This window comes from Taudactylus pleione, unplaced genomic scaffold (genome assembly GCF_031769625.1).
Source record: "Taudactylus pleione unplaced genomic scaffold, aTauple2 ptg000464l, whole genome shotgun sequence".
In the NCBI taxonomy this organism is placed as follows: domain Eukaryota; kingdom Metazoa; phylum Chordata; class Amphibia; order Anura; family Myobatrachidae; genus Taudactylus; species Taudactylus pleione.
In genome coordinates, this window is record NW_028284866.1 from 2,347,368 (window position 1) to 2,361,565 (window position 14,198).

The 14,198-nt window shown below is 42.8% G+C and overlaps 1 protein-coding gene across 1 annotated transcript in view; it reads left to right on the forward strand.

Moving 5' to 3' along the window:
• Window positions 1-6,037: 6,037 nt before the first annotated feature.
• Window positions 6,038-14,198, forward strand: part of LOC148504643 (arsenite methyltransferase-like) — a 46,140-nt gene continuing 37,979 nt past the window's right edge. The window contains exons 1-2 of the mRNA XM_088448745.1: window positions 6,038-6,123; window positions 11,013-11,061. Of these exons, the coding sequence (XP_088304871.1) occupies window positions 6,038-6,123; window positions 11,013-11,061 (135 nt within the window). The remainder of the gene's footprint in view (window positions 6,124-11,012; window positions 11,062-14,198) is intronic.

Here is a 14,198-nt window from a genome sequence, read left to right on the forward strand (position 1 = left end):
GCGCTCCGCCCACCAGGTCTCAAGCTCCAACAGTGAGTGGCTACATGAGTCCGTCGCTCCGGATCCAGTCTGGGAGCAGGGGAAGACTGTGTGCAGGCCTCGCTGCTGCTGCTCAGGAGCAGTGGGCAAGGCCTGACGAGTCCCGGGAGGAGGCGGCGTGGGCCAGCCAGTGTCTGTCTGGCTGGACGGAGCTGCCTGCTGGCTGAGGAGACACATCTGCGGTGGGGACTGATTAAGGAGATGGCACCAGCGATTGGCTGTTGCGGCGCTCTGCGCGTAGCACAGCCATACACTGCTGGACCCGCTCAGCATATTTTGCAATCACTGGGTTCATCAGGGGGGGTTTATGGGTACTCAGAAACCCCCGCTGCGTGAGCTAGTGCTTCCCTATGTATGAAAGCCCACAAGGACAAATTATTTGATATACAATAAATCTAGAGTTACAGGCCTTAATATTTTTGTATAGTTATTAGACATGATTAGCCATGGTCCCTTGGCATCCTGTCATCCAGCTTTTTGCAAACTACTTGCTACGGTATCCATCATTGGTCCCGCGTCCGCCTGCAGTTTGCACATGGTGTTCGTCTGTATTTAAGATAAGATGTTTTGTTTTAATCTTTGTCTGATGAAAGTGCCACACTATTAAAGCCAGGCACTAGAACGTTAGCATACATGCCGCTGGTGGACTAATTCTTTTCAATCCAGGAGTGCTGCACCATTTGAGAAGTATACATTTAGCTATTCGTGCGGGCACCCGGTGTTGTTCCATGTGTAATAGGGAGAGCCGGACAATTTGTGCATTGTGTATTGGATACTGCTTTTGGCATATGTTGTATCCTGTCAAGGCTCCCTTACATATATATTTTTATGACTTTCATCATGTGTGACAGTCTGTGATAGATACTATTATCTGTTATTATGTACGCACTTGATGTTTGAAGAAGTGTAATACAGTTAAACTAAAAATGTTCTTATTAACATGGCTGACACAAGGGTCAGAACTATGGAAGTCAATGGAGGCGCCTGCTGCCGGGCTCCAGCTCTGAAGGTACACTCCTCCACTGTCAACATCATATTCATCCCACTTAGGGCTGTGACTATGTACCCAGAGTGTACCGTCATAGCCGCCCAATACATGGCACCCCTTCCCGGCACCTGAGAAGTCACCGTACAGTAGTGGAGAGCTCCATGTCAGACCATCAGCTGCTGCCTTTGTCTATCTATAGCCGGTCTGCATGCAAAGTGCTACATTACAGCGTCAGTGGCTGTAAAGGTAGGGGGCAACAAATTGTAACTTGGTAACTTGCCTCCGGGCGTCTGGGATGAACTTACGCCACTGGCTGACACAGAAGGCACCGATAATGCTAGTGGTTTCCACTATACTAATTACCCAATTGGAGATGTCTATAGCTACTCGGAATCAGAAGCTGAGCAGATACTGTATTCTGAACAACTGGTAGAACAACTTGAATCCAGCTGAGGATATACTGTATATAGAGAGTTATTAAAACTTAAACGGAAAGAAACAGACTTTTATTTTCACTGCATATCACTCAGTGATTACCACCGTGCAAAAAAAATCCCTAGAGGCTTGCGTATAAGAAACGGGCCTACCATTGGTAGAAACGATCCCGCTTTTTGCAAAAAATGGGTAGCAATTGTCAACAAGTGTAGCATGGATTTAATGCTCCTTATAATTGAACAATCAACCAAAGGAATGAACAAAATAAAAGATAAAATTACTGTGTTTGAACAGACACAAACCCATATTAGTTAGGGATCAATCCACTGATTGGTATGACAAATTATCCAACCAAATCCAGATATATAAACATGACTTGATAAAATTCAAGAAAGAAAAACGCATGAAGGTGGATTTGGATTATGATCACAATACAGTGTATCAGTGGTCGCATAGCAGCCACAATCGAACATTTAAAAAAAAAACATTTTTTCGGAGGGGACGAAGGAGAGAGCAAGATTTTGATTCAACCAATGACTTTATATCATCGGCTAGTGATTCTCTAAAAACAGGATGCTCTCTTTAGGGATAAGAACCAGAACCAGAGATATAAACGTAGAGCAAGACATTACATCAGACGAAGTAAACAGTGGCAGAGGAAGGGGACGTGGCACAAAACCCCCGAGGCAACGCAAGAATTAGTTATTAATTTATCTTCTCACCAATTATCCCCAGTGGAGTCAAGAGTACTGTCCAAATGACTTTCCTTTGTGCCATCTTGTGCAATAAAGCCATTTAATATGCAAATCGAACAACACCGATTAATCAAACAATTGAAGCTCCGTGAATTCTTTGCAAAGAATACAAGTGACAATTCTAAACCTTCAGATATTCCTGCTACATTAAAGAAAATACTACCTAAATCATCCTTTGACCCGTTATCAACAAACCCATCTATACGTACTTTCTCACGTTTACTTGAACAAAATGTTACCAATTACATCAAACAGGGGGGGATATGTATGAAGCCCAGAAACGGTATCAGCGCACATTAGGTGCGCTGATACCGCTTCTCCCCGATGTATGATCGGGGGTCTGGGCGGTAAATGACAGGGGTGCTATGCGCCCCTATCATTATCGGCGCTGCTATCTACAAGATAGCAGCGCCGATGGCCTGGGCTATGTATGAACAGTCAGATCGCCTGACCATTCGGCCCACTGTAGCTGTCGTTATCAACAGCTACAGCCTGGCGCTGCCCTATACCCACAGCAGGGACAGCGCTGTCCCTGCTGCGGCGGCTGCCAGCTCCAGGCTGCATGCGGGGATCTCGCGATACTTGCCAGATCCCGCGCATGCTCAGTGGAGCCGGCCGGGACAGAGACACAGCGCATCAGCACTAGGCTGATGTGCTGCGGTCTCCAGCAGGTAGAGCCGGAGGGGGGAGTTAACGCTCCCCCTCTCCGGCCAATGAGATGTTCTTACATCTCATCGGTAGTGCTTCCTGCTTCGGCTCGGTAAAGAGGCGAAGCGGGAAGCGTTATAGCGGCACGTTCATACATCTACCCCAATGTCCAATACAGTGACATAATTTAAACAGAGAGGAGCGTACAGCACTAAAAAACTTGTCCAAAATGAGCAGCTGATATTCCGTCCAGCAGATAAGGGTGGTGCCCTTGTAATACAAGATATTGATGCTTACAAAGAAGAGATTAATAACCAATTACTGGAGGGGCATACCTATCGTATCTTGGACAAAGATTCTACATCAATATACAAAAAGGACCTTCAAGATCTATTGACAGTAGTGGTACAAGAGGAACTTATTACCAAAAAATTATCAGACGCTTTAATTCCGGAATATCCCATCGTCCCTGTACTCTATACCACACCTAATGTCCATAAGTCCATGATTAAACCCCCGGGCAGTCCTATAAGTACAGCTGTCAATTCCTTATTTCAGCCTACATCCATTTATTTGGACTCATTGTTTCAACCATGCATTCAGGCGCACCAGACGTTTTTACTAGATACTACATCTTTATTGAATTTTTTATATAAACTACCTAAATTGGAGGGTGATGTTTGGTTATACAGCATTGATGTAAACAGTCTTTACACTGTTATACCCCATGATATGGGTGTAGCAGATGTGAGAAGTTTTCTTACAGGACATCGTTTGTATGTCGGTCCTGATTTGGATCTTTGCATGGAGTTACTGTATATGATTTTGACAAAAAAAATCTTTGTATATGATGGCAAGTTTTATTTACAATGTGTTGGCTATGCGATGGGGTCCAGTGTGGCCCCATCGTACGCCAACATATTCATGTTTGAAGCAGAGCATGATATCTTTTTTTCTGACAGTAACATTACAAGTAACATTATTGCATACCATTGATATATAGATTATGTACTTATATTATGGAGAGGTACTAAACAGTCCTTCATATCCATCATTGAAGATCATAATGCTAAAAATCATCCAATTAAATTTTCGTATAATATAGATAAGGAAAATATCACATTTCTTGATGTAAGAATCAGTTTGGTCAATGGTTTGATAGAAACATCGGTATTTACCAAACAAACAGACCGCAATAATTTATTACATATGTCAAGTTTTCATCCACCATCGTTGAAACGCGGCCTGCCGTATTCACAAATGCTTCGCATTATACGTATTACATCTGACCCTTAATTAATTGAACAACAAATCGATGACCTTATTGACAGATTTTTATTGAGAGGATATGATCGGAGTTACTCCAACAAGCAAAATATAAGGCACTAAAAATGGATAGGAGGTCACTATTAAATACAAAAACTAAAAAAGAAAAATTTGAATTTATTCCATGGGTTACTGAATTTTGTCCCATTAGTAGTAATATACATCAGACAGCTAAATAATTGTGGCCCATTATCCAGTCGGATAACGACTTAAAATTACAAGACACCAGGCTTATGGCATGTTATACCCGGCCACGCAATATGAGGGATATACTAGTTAAAGCTGATATTAGCAATCGTAAAAACAAAACTAATGTTAACTTTTTAACTACTAAATTGGGCTTTGTAAAGTGCTCGTGCACAACGTGCAGATATTGAATACCAGGAGATAAATTCTATCATCCAGACACTGGTAAGGAATTCAAGATTAGGCACCGGCTCACTTGTAACTCTAGATTTATTGTATATCAAATAATTTGTCCTTGTGGACTTTCATACATAGGGAAGACTGAGCGTACTTTTAAAGAGAGAATGGCGGCACACAGGTCAGCAATAAGAGCAGCTTTAAAAAGCGGAGATAGTGACCAGACATTTCTGTAAGATCCCCCACTCTCTAGCCTGCCTACATTATCGTATGATCGACCACATTCCATACTCCATCAGAGGTGGTAACCGTCCTCTCAAATTATTGCAACGTGAATCCGAATGGATCTTTAGATTAAGTACATTGGGCCTGATTCAGAGCCGTTCGCTATTTGCGGTCGTTCGTTCAAAAACAAGGGGTGGCTATTCAAATGATCCGTTCGCAAATTGCAGTCTGTTCACACCTCTAAGTCTGAATGAGCGAGCAAAACATACGCTCGTTTATTTGTTAAAAACGCCCCCTGGCCGCTCGCACCATACGTCATGTCCGCTATTTATTAGATTAATCGAGTACATCGACCAGCGTCTGAACTGCTCGCTATTCTTGTGGTTGGTTTTTGCTACCACAATCTTGCGAGCAGTTCTGGCTATAAAATAACCCAGTGACGTGGTCAATGACGCTGCTGTATTAATTATGCACACCCATAAAACGCCCGTTTTGACCTTTAAGCACGCCTGCGTTCGGATCTCCACTCCCCATTTTCAAGCACCTTCCCCCGTTACCACCCACATATGCCTCATTCTGTCACTCAAAATAGCAGGCATTCGCTATATTGCGAGCACATGAATTTCGGCCGCACTGACTGGTTCGCGCATGCGCATAACGATCCGTACGCATGCGCAGAAGTGCGAACATCGCTCGGAACGAGCGTACTGCCGCTAGCGAGTGGCTCTGAATGAGGGCCATTGTCACCTAAAGGGTTAAATGACCATTTAGGCCTTAATAGTTTTGTATAGTTAGCCATGGTCCCTTGGCATCCTGTCATCCAGCTTTTTGCAAACTACTTGCTACAGTATCCATCATTGGTCTATATCTAATATATCTAATTTATATTTGGTGCCGTTCATACTGCCACATTACATCATAGATGAAGTTGTATATTTCTCTCCTCTGTTTTTCTTCTTTTGTTCCCCTGTCTTTCCTTACTTATAAATGACTCTATAGTGATTTAAGGGTGTAAAAATAACCAGTCTATATTATAACATCCGTAATAGCTTTGATGGGTTTATAAGATAATTTTCAACATTTATCTTTGAACATACGGGTTGTGTATATGTGCTCTATGTGAAATCAAAGCCATGTTTTTTATAGTTAGTATTTTTTTCATTTATACTAATGTTTATGCTGTTTACAGCAACATACTATGTACAACGTTGCCATGGTGATGGGGTGCACAATGATGACGCTTGGTCCGTTGACTAGGATGATGTCATACTCACTGCGCCGCTGGCTGGGTGGGAGGTCCCGCATCCGCCTGCAACTTGCACATGGTGTTCGTCTGTATTTAAGGTAAGATGTTTTGTTTTAATCTTTGTCTGATGAAAGTGCCACACTATTAAAGCTAGGCACTGAAACGTTGCCATACATGTCGCTGGTGGACTAATTCTTTTCAATCCAGGAGTGCTGCACCATTTGAGAAGTATATATATATATATATATATATATGTATATATATATATGTATAGCGCCAATAAAACATATAATAGACAAGTGGAAACTATGATGATGCACGGGAGATAAAGATTTAAAAGTGCAAGTCTAAAGGCAGGTATCCTCTACCCGATTAAAATGAGCGATTGAACGATAACGATGTCGTTATCGTTCATTAATTGATCACAAATTGGCCATGAAAATTTAAAAAATGACCAGCGATGCACGCTCCCGCTGGTCATTTTTGACATCTATCATCGCCTGAACATGCTGATCAATCTGCCGATAACGACAGATTGCCCATGTTCGGGGATGATTGATGTGCCTAAACCAGGGCCAGATTAAGGGGAGGGTGACAGAGCGGTCGTCCCGGGGCCCCCACACACAGAGGGCCCCCCACCACTAGAGCACGGCACGCTGACAGTGACAGAACAATTTCCCTGCTAGCATGGTCGATGTGGGGGCGGAGCCAATATGACAAGCCCCGCCCACATATGACCCGCGAATCACGGGATTTCATCGTGAGGGGCGGAGTCTAATGAAGGGAACAGCAGCTGTATATAATGAAAGTGTATGTGTACTGTTTTATTGTTTATATATGTGTGTGTATGTATGTATATACAGTATGTGTATGTATGTGTATATATGTGTGTGTTTATGTGTATATCAGTCAGGTGCATAAATATTGGGACATTGACATCATTTTCATATTTTGGCCTCTATTCACCACCACAATGGCTTTGAAATGAAACAAAGAAGATGTGCTTTAACTGCAGACTTTCAGATTTAATTTGAGGGTAATTACATCCAAATCAGGTGAACGGTGTAGGAATTACAACGGTTTCTATATGTGCCTCCCACTTTTTAAGGGGCCAAAAGTAATGGGACAAACTAAACAATTCTAAATCTAACTTTCACTTTTTAATACTTTGTTGCAAATCCTTTGCAGGCAATTACAGCCTGAAGTCTGGAACGCATAGACATCACCAGACGCTGGGTTTCATCCCTGGTGATGCTCTGCCAGGCCTCTACTGCAAATGTCTTCAGTTCCTGCTTGTTCTTGGGGCATTTTCCCTTCAGTTTTGTCTTCATCAAGTGAAATGCATGCTCAATCGGATTCAGGTCAGGGGATTGACTTGGCCATTGCATAACATTCCACTTTTTAGCCTTAAAAAACTCTTTGGATGCTTTTGCAGTATGCTTTGGGTCATTGTCCATCTGCACTGTGAAGCGCCATCCAATGAGTTCTGAAGCATTTGACTGAATATGAGCATATAATATTGCCCGAAACACTTCAGAATTCATTCTGCTGCTTTTGTCAGCAGTCACATAATCAATAAATACAAGGGAACCAGTTCCATTGGCAGCCATACATGCCCACGCCATGACACTACCACCACTATGCTTCACCGATGAGGTGATATGTTTTGGATCATGAGCAGTTCCTTTCCTTCTCCATACTCTTCTCTTCCCATCACTCTGGTACAAGTTGATCTTTGTCTCATCTGTTCATAGGATGTTGTTCCAGAACTGTAATGGCTTTTTAGATATTGTTTGGCAAACTCTAATCTGGTCTTCCTGTTTTTGTGGCTCACCAATGGTTTACATCTTGTGGTGAAGCCTCTATATTCACTCTTGTGAAGTCTTCTCTTGATTGTTGACTTTGACACATATACACCTACCTCCTGGAGAGTGTTCTTGATTTGGCCAACTGTTGTGAAGGGGTTTTTCTTCACCAGGGAAATAATTCTTCTGTCATCCACCACAGTTGTTTTCCGTGGTCTTCCGGGTCTTTTGGTGTTGCTGAGCTCTCCGGTGCGTTCTTTCTTTTTTAAAAATGTTCCAAACAGTTGATTTGGCCACACCTAATGTTTTTGCTATCTCTCTGATGGGTTTGTTTTGATTTTTAAAGCCTAATGATGGCTTGCTTCACTGATAGTGACAGCTCTTTGGATCTCATATTGAGAGTCGACAGCAACTGATTCCAAATGCAATTGTCAAACCTAGAATCAACTCCAGACCTTTTACCTGCTTAATTGATAATGAAATAACGAGGGAATAGCCCACACCTGTCCATGAAATAGCTTTTGAGTTGATAGTCCCATTACTTTTGGCCCCTTAAAAAGTGGGAGGCACATATACAAAACCATTGTAATTCCTACACCGTTCACCTGATTTGGATGTAATTACCCTCAAATTAAAGCTGAAAGTCTGCAGTTAAAGCACATCTTGTTTGTTTAATTTCAAAGCCATTGTAGTGGTGAATAGAGGCCAAAATATGAAAATTCTGTCAATGTCCCAATATTTATGCACCTGACTGTATATATGTATGTGCATATATGTGTATGTATGTATATACAGTATGTGTATATATGTGTATGTATGTATGTATATACAGTATGTGTATATATGTGTGTGTTTATTTGTATATATGTGTATGCATGTGATTGTGTATATATGTGTGTGTTATTATATATACAGTATGTGTTTGTGTGTGTATACTGTGTGTGTATATATGTGTGTGTATGTGTTATTGTATATACAGTATGTGTTTGTGTGTGTATACTGTGTATATATGTGTTTGTGTATATATGTGTGTGTGTTATTGTATATACAGTATGTGTTTGTATACTGTGTGTGTGTATGTATGTGTTATTGTATATACAGTATGTGTTTGTGTGTGTATACTGTGTATGTGTGTATATATGTCTATGTATGTGTTTGTGTGTATATATGTGTGTGTATACTGTGTATGTGTTAATGTGTATATATGTGCTAGTCATACTTGCCTACTTTTGAAAAAGCATTTCAGGGAGATTGTGAAAGCAGCACCTATGAGCGCAGCGGTAAAGTGGGCGTGTCCTGCTACATCTGAGAGGCGTGTCATAACATTGATTTACATCCACATGTAAATAAGCCCCAAAGCAGTTAGTAATATCTACTTGTTGATGAAAACACACTGATACTTCTCAGAGAATGCATGTAACCATAGGGATCATTATGCCTTATAACATATGCAGGGACATTACACTAATGATCCCATTTGAATGTATATATCTGTTTTTTCTTTTATATAACAGTGTCATAATGGGGGTAAGGTGAAATGAGGGAGATTGGTAGACTCTTCAGGGACAGGGAGATTGCTATTTCAGGGAGTCTCCCTGACAATGAGGGAGAGTTGGCAAGTATGGTGCTAGTGTGTGTATACTGTGTATGTATATGCATTAGTGTGTATGAGTTTATGTGTGTATACTGTATATGTGTGTGTTAGTGTGTAAGTTATATAAAATATATGTTTGCTACATATATATCCTATGTGTGTGCGTGTGTTTAATGTGTGGCGGGGGAGGGGGGTAGGCTCCATGTGGCTTGGTGGGGGGCCCCAAAACTTAGTTGCCCCAGGGCCCCCACAAGCCTTAATCCGGCCCTGGCCTAAACTGAACTACTGATCGTTCAGTGTAGGCAAAGCACAGACTGTGAAACGACTGCACGATTATAATGTCATAATTGTGCAGTCGTTTCACAATCTGCTAGTGGATACGCACCTTTAGAATCAGTGTTGCTTATTTTCATTCCTGTGGTTGATCAGGAGTTTTACAATGATCCATAGGATAACTGTCACATAAAGAGAAGACTGTGATCATGAAAATATATTCATCTGGGGATTTCCGCTGAGTTCAGCCCAGTAGTTGTGGCTCCTGAAACGTAATTGCTCCATTGTGCTCGTATTTGGCACTATATTAGCGAAACAAAAGGACGTTATTGATGCCATATATTAATCTTATCTTGTCTGTATTCAAAACATGGATTGGTTTTTACATTTATTGCAGTACATGACAAGCTGATCAACTCGGGCCACTGTATCCCCATCAGATCAGTTCCTAGGTCCGTCAGGCTCGCAGTGCTAATTTAGTATCCAACTCACTGCAAATAGCAATAGAGCAATTCAACATTGCTCTATTGCGGGGACAGCTGATCCAAAAATTGCCCAGGATGGGGAGATAATGCCCGTAATCGGTGATCCGTAAAGAATGGGGCGGGGCTAAAATTCTGTGAACCACTTCATTTTAGCCCCGCCTCTACCTCACAGATCTGTGATCAGCTGCATTTTGATGTGAAAGACCCCCCCACGATTTTGTCAGCTGCATTTCCACTCTGGCTTCCCGGAGAGGAGAAACAAAAAGTAGGCAGGCATGGAATAGACCCCTAGGGGTAAATTTACTAAAATGAGAGTTTTTAGAAGTGAATTTTAGAAGAGATGTTGCCCATAGCAACCAATCAGATTCTACTTAACATTTAACTAGCACCTTCTAGAAGATTATAGCTAGAATATGATTGGTTGCTATGGGCAACATCTCTTCTAAAAGTCACTTCTAAAAACTCTCCCCTAGTGTTAACTAAAATGTATGCAGTATATTTTATAGCTGCTGCTTTCTTCAACATATTGCCAAGGTTGAGTGGTGATGATGCAAATTGTGCAATGAGGCAATAAGCTTCACCCCAATCCTTGCTCCGCCCACTTGTCATAGTCATCATTTGTATGTCCACACCCATCATTTTTAGACACATGATCTTTTTTATAATATATTTTGATTTTGGGTGTGCCACTATTTTTCAATCTCTTTATACTGTATGTCTTTTATTGTGTTCTCAATTACCAACTATCATAATATTCCAGGAAAATAATTAAATGCAATATAACATTACATGTTAGTCTGGCAAATAATAATCGTCTTTTTACTATCCAGCTTGACAGATGCCAGCTGCAGCTCCCATCAAACCTACGATGATGTTAAGGTAGAGTGAACACAGCTAATTCCAATTTCGAAAAACACCCACCAACCCTTTTCCAGATTCTTTATTAATGTGCTGTCTGAATAATTTAGGACATTGCCAATTAACCTACCAGTATGATAAGACAGTGTTGGAGGAAACCGGAGCACTCTGAGGAAACCCATGCAAGCACGGAGAGAACATACAAACCCCACATTGATAGGGCCTTGGTCAAGAATTGAACTCATAACCTCAGGGCTGTCAGACAGTAACGCTAATCACTATGCCAACCGTGCTGTGCCATGAATCTTTCTCTGAGCCAGATATACTTATATGTATATATGTATATATATATATATATACAATATTCTGTAGTAATTGAGTTTATAAACAAGACTATATTGTTATCCAACATTCTCAGTTCTCAACGAAGTCTGTTAATAATGAGTAAAATGGCAGGTACAATAGAAATTTCTGAATGGTGAACAATTATTTTCTTATAATCTCTACCAACGGGTTGGGTACGGGATACTGGCATTCGGGATCCTGACGTTCAGAGTACTGAGGCCGGCATCCTGGCTTGGTTACCATCCTGACGGCTCTAAGTAAGTATCTTAATCTAACCCCTAACACTACCCCTCCCTCCCCGTTGCCTAAACCTATCCTCCCCCTCCCCGCACCCTAACCCTCCCTACCTTAGTGCCTAATCCTAACCCTCCCCCTAGTGCCTAAGGCCTAACCCACACCCCAACCCCGCTACTTAATTTTGGGATTTCGGTGGTTGGGATGCCAGAGCCAGTATTCCAATAAGTGTCGGGATTCCAGCATCTACATTTTGACCCCGAAATTCCGGCTGTCGGTATATTGAACTTATCCCTTCCGAACGCCTGTTTGTGGAGCGTATCTTGTGTCTATTTGCACTGCGCTTGTTCAGAAAATGTATTTACAGTTCTAATCAGAGAGGTGGAATGGAGGGTATGAATGTGTGTTCTTACTTCTTAAATAGGCAAAGTTCATGAAGGGCATCAGAATGTGGGGCCTATTCATCATCGAAGGCCGTATGGCCTCCGATGATGAAGTATTCGACTTGCTGCGAGGGATACTTAAGTATCCAACTTGCAGCAGGGGAAGCGTGACACCGGAGCAATTCATCATTGCTCTGGTGAGGGGACCTCTCTTCAAGGCTTTAGTACATCTACCTCTTAGTCCCGACACGGGTTAGGAGTAGAGATGACCGGTTTGGCTTAGCTGAAAACCAAACACACCTGAACTTTGGGATTCTGATTTGAACCGAGTCCCAGCTCCGATCACTTTTGGGGTTCCGAGTAGTACTAAGTCCCTGCTCGGGTCCTACCAGTAAGTTCAGATCTCGAATTTAAAATTCGGATCTTGGGTTTTGGATTACATCATGTAAACAGGTCCAAATTACATGATTTTATCTGTTTTTAGTAGGGATGAGCAGGTTCAGATTTCTGAAATCCGAGCCCCCCCGATCCGAGTCGTATCCGAGTCAGGCTCGACTTTTCCCGACTGACTCGGATCTGAAATCGAGGCAAAACGTCATCATCCGCCCTTCCGGATCTCGCGGGTTTTGGATTCTATCAAAGGTCCCCGCGTCGGCGCCATTTCTCACTCCGGCTGTCTACAGTGAAGAGGGAGGGTGGGAGCAAGGGCTGGCTGGGCTGTGTTGTGCTGCTGTTGTCCATAGGGGCTGTGACCACTCAGTCCATAGGGGCTGACTGGGCTGTGTTGTGCTGCTGTTGTCCATAGGGGCTGTGACCACTCAGTCCATAGGGGCTGACTGGGCTGTGTTGTGCTGCTGTTGTCCATAGGGGCTGTGACCACTCAGTCCATAGGGACTGACTGGGCTGTGTTGTGCTGCTGTTGTCCATAGGGGCTGGCTGGGCTGTGTTGTGCTGCTGTCATAGGGGCTGGCTGGGCTGTGTTGTGCAGTCAGTTGTCCATAGGGGCTGTGTCCACTCCAAAGTCTATAGGGGCTGGCTGGACTGTGTTGTGCAGTGTCCCATAAAGGCTGTAGTCCTAGAGGGGTGCTGTAGTGTTGTCCAGGGGGTGATCTGTACATTAGGGGTGCTACCCCAAAGTGCACTCCAAAAAAAATTAAAAAAATTTCAGTGTTTCTGAATTGTGTGCGCAGTAGCCGCACGTGCATCAACAAAGTAACGCCAAGCATGCGCCTGTGTCATAAGTAAAGGGCCGGCTGGCTTGACCATTAAAGGGTGCTGTAACCCCCAAAGTGCACTCCAAACAAAATAAAAAATAATTTTCTGTGTTTGTGAATTGTGTGCACTGTGGCTGCACGTGCATCAACAAAGGAGCAGCACCAAGCGTGCGCCTGTGTCCCATAAGTAAAGGGCCGTCTGGCTTGTCCGTTAAAGGGTGCTGTAACCCCCAAAGTGCACTCCAAACAAAATAAAAAATTATTTTCTGTGTTTGTGAATTGTGTGCACTGTGGCTGCATATGCATCAACAAAGGAGCAGCGCCAAGCGTGCGCCTGTGTCCCATAAGACTGTTAAAGGGTGGTGTAACCCCCACAGTGCACTCCACAAAAAATAAGCAATTCTTTTTTTTCTGTGTTTGTGTGCAAAACGTATGCGCAGTAGCCGCACGTGCATCAACACAGCAGCAGCGCCAAGCGTGCGCCTGTGTCATAAGTCAAGGACTGAAGGACGTGCCAACAATGTCAATTTCTGACATGTCTACTGTCACTGCATATGATACTGTCACCACTGACAGAATGGTGGAGGAATTATTTTCTGTGTTTGTGAATTGTGTGCACTGTGGCTGCACGGGCATAAACAAAGGAGCAGTGCCAAGTGTGCGCCTGTGTCATAAGTAAAGGGCCGGCTGGCTTGTCCGTTAAAGGGTGCTGTAACCCCCAAAGTGCGCTGTAACCCCCAAAGTGCACTCCAAAAAAAATAAAAAATTCTTCTTTTTTTTCTGTCTTTGTGAATTGTGTGGGCTGTAGCTGCACCTGCATCCTCAAAGCAGCAGCGACAAGCGTGCGTCTGTCTGTTAAAGGGTGGTGTAACCCCCAAAGTGCGCTCCACAAAAAATAAAAAATTCTTCTTTTTTTTCTGTCTTTGTGAATTGTGTGGGCTGTAGTCGCACCTGCATCCTCAAAGCAGCAGCGCCAACCGTG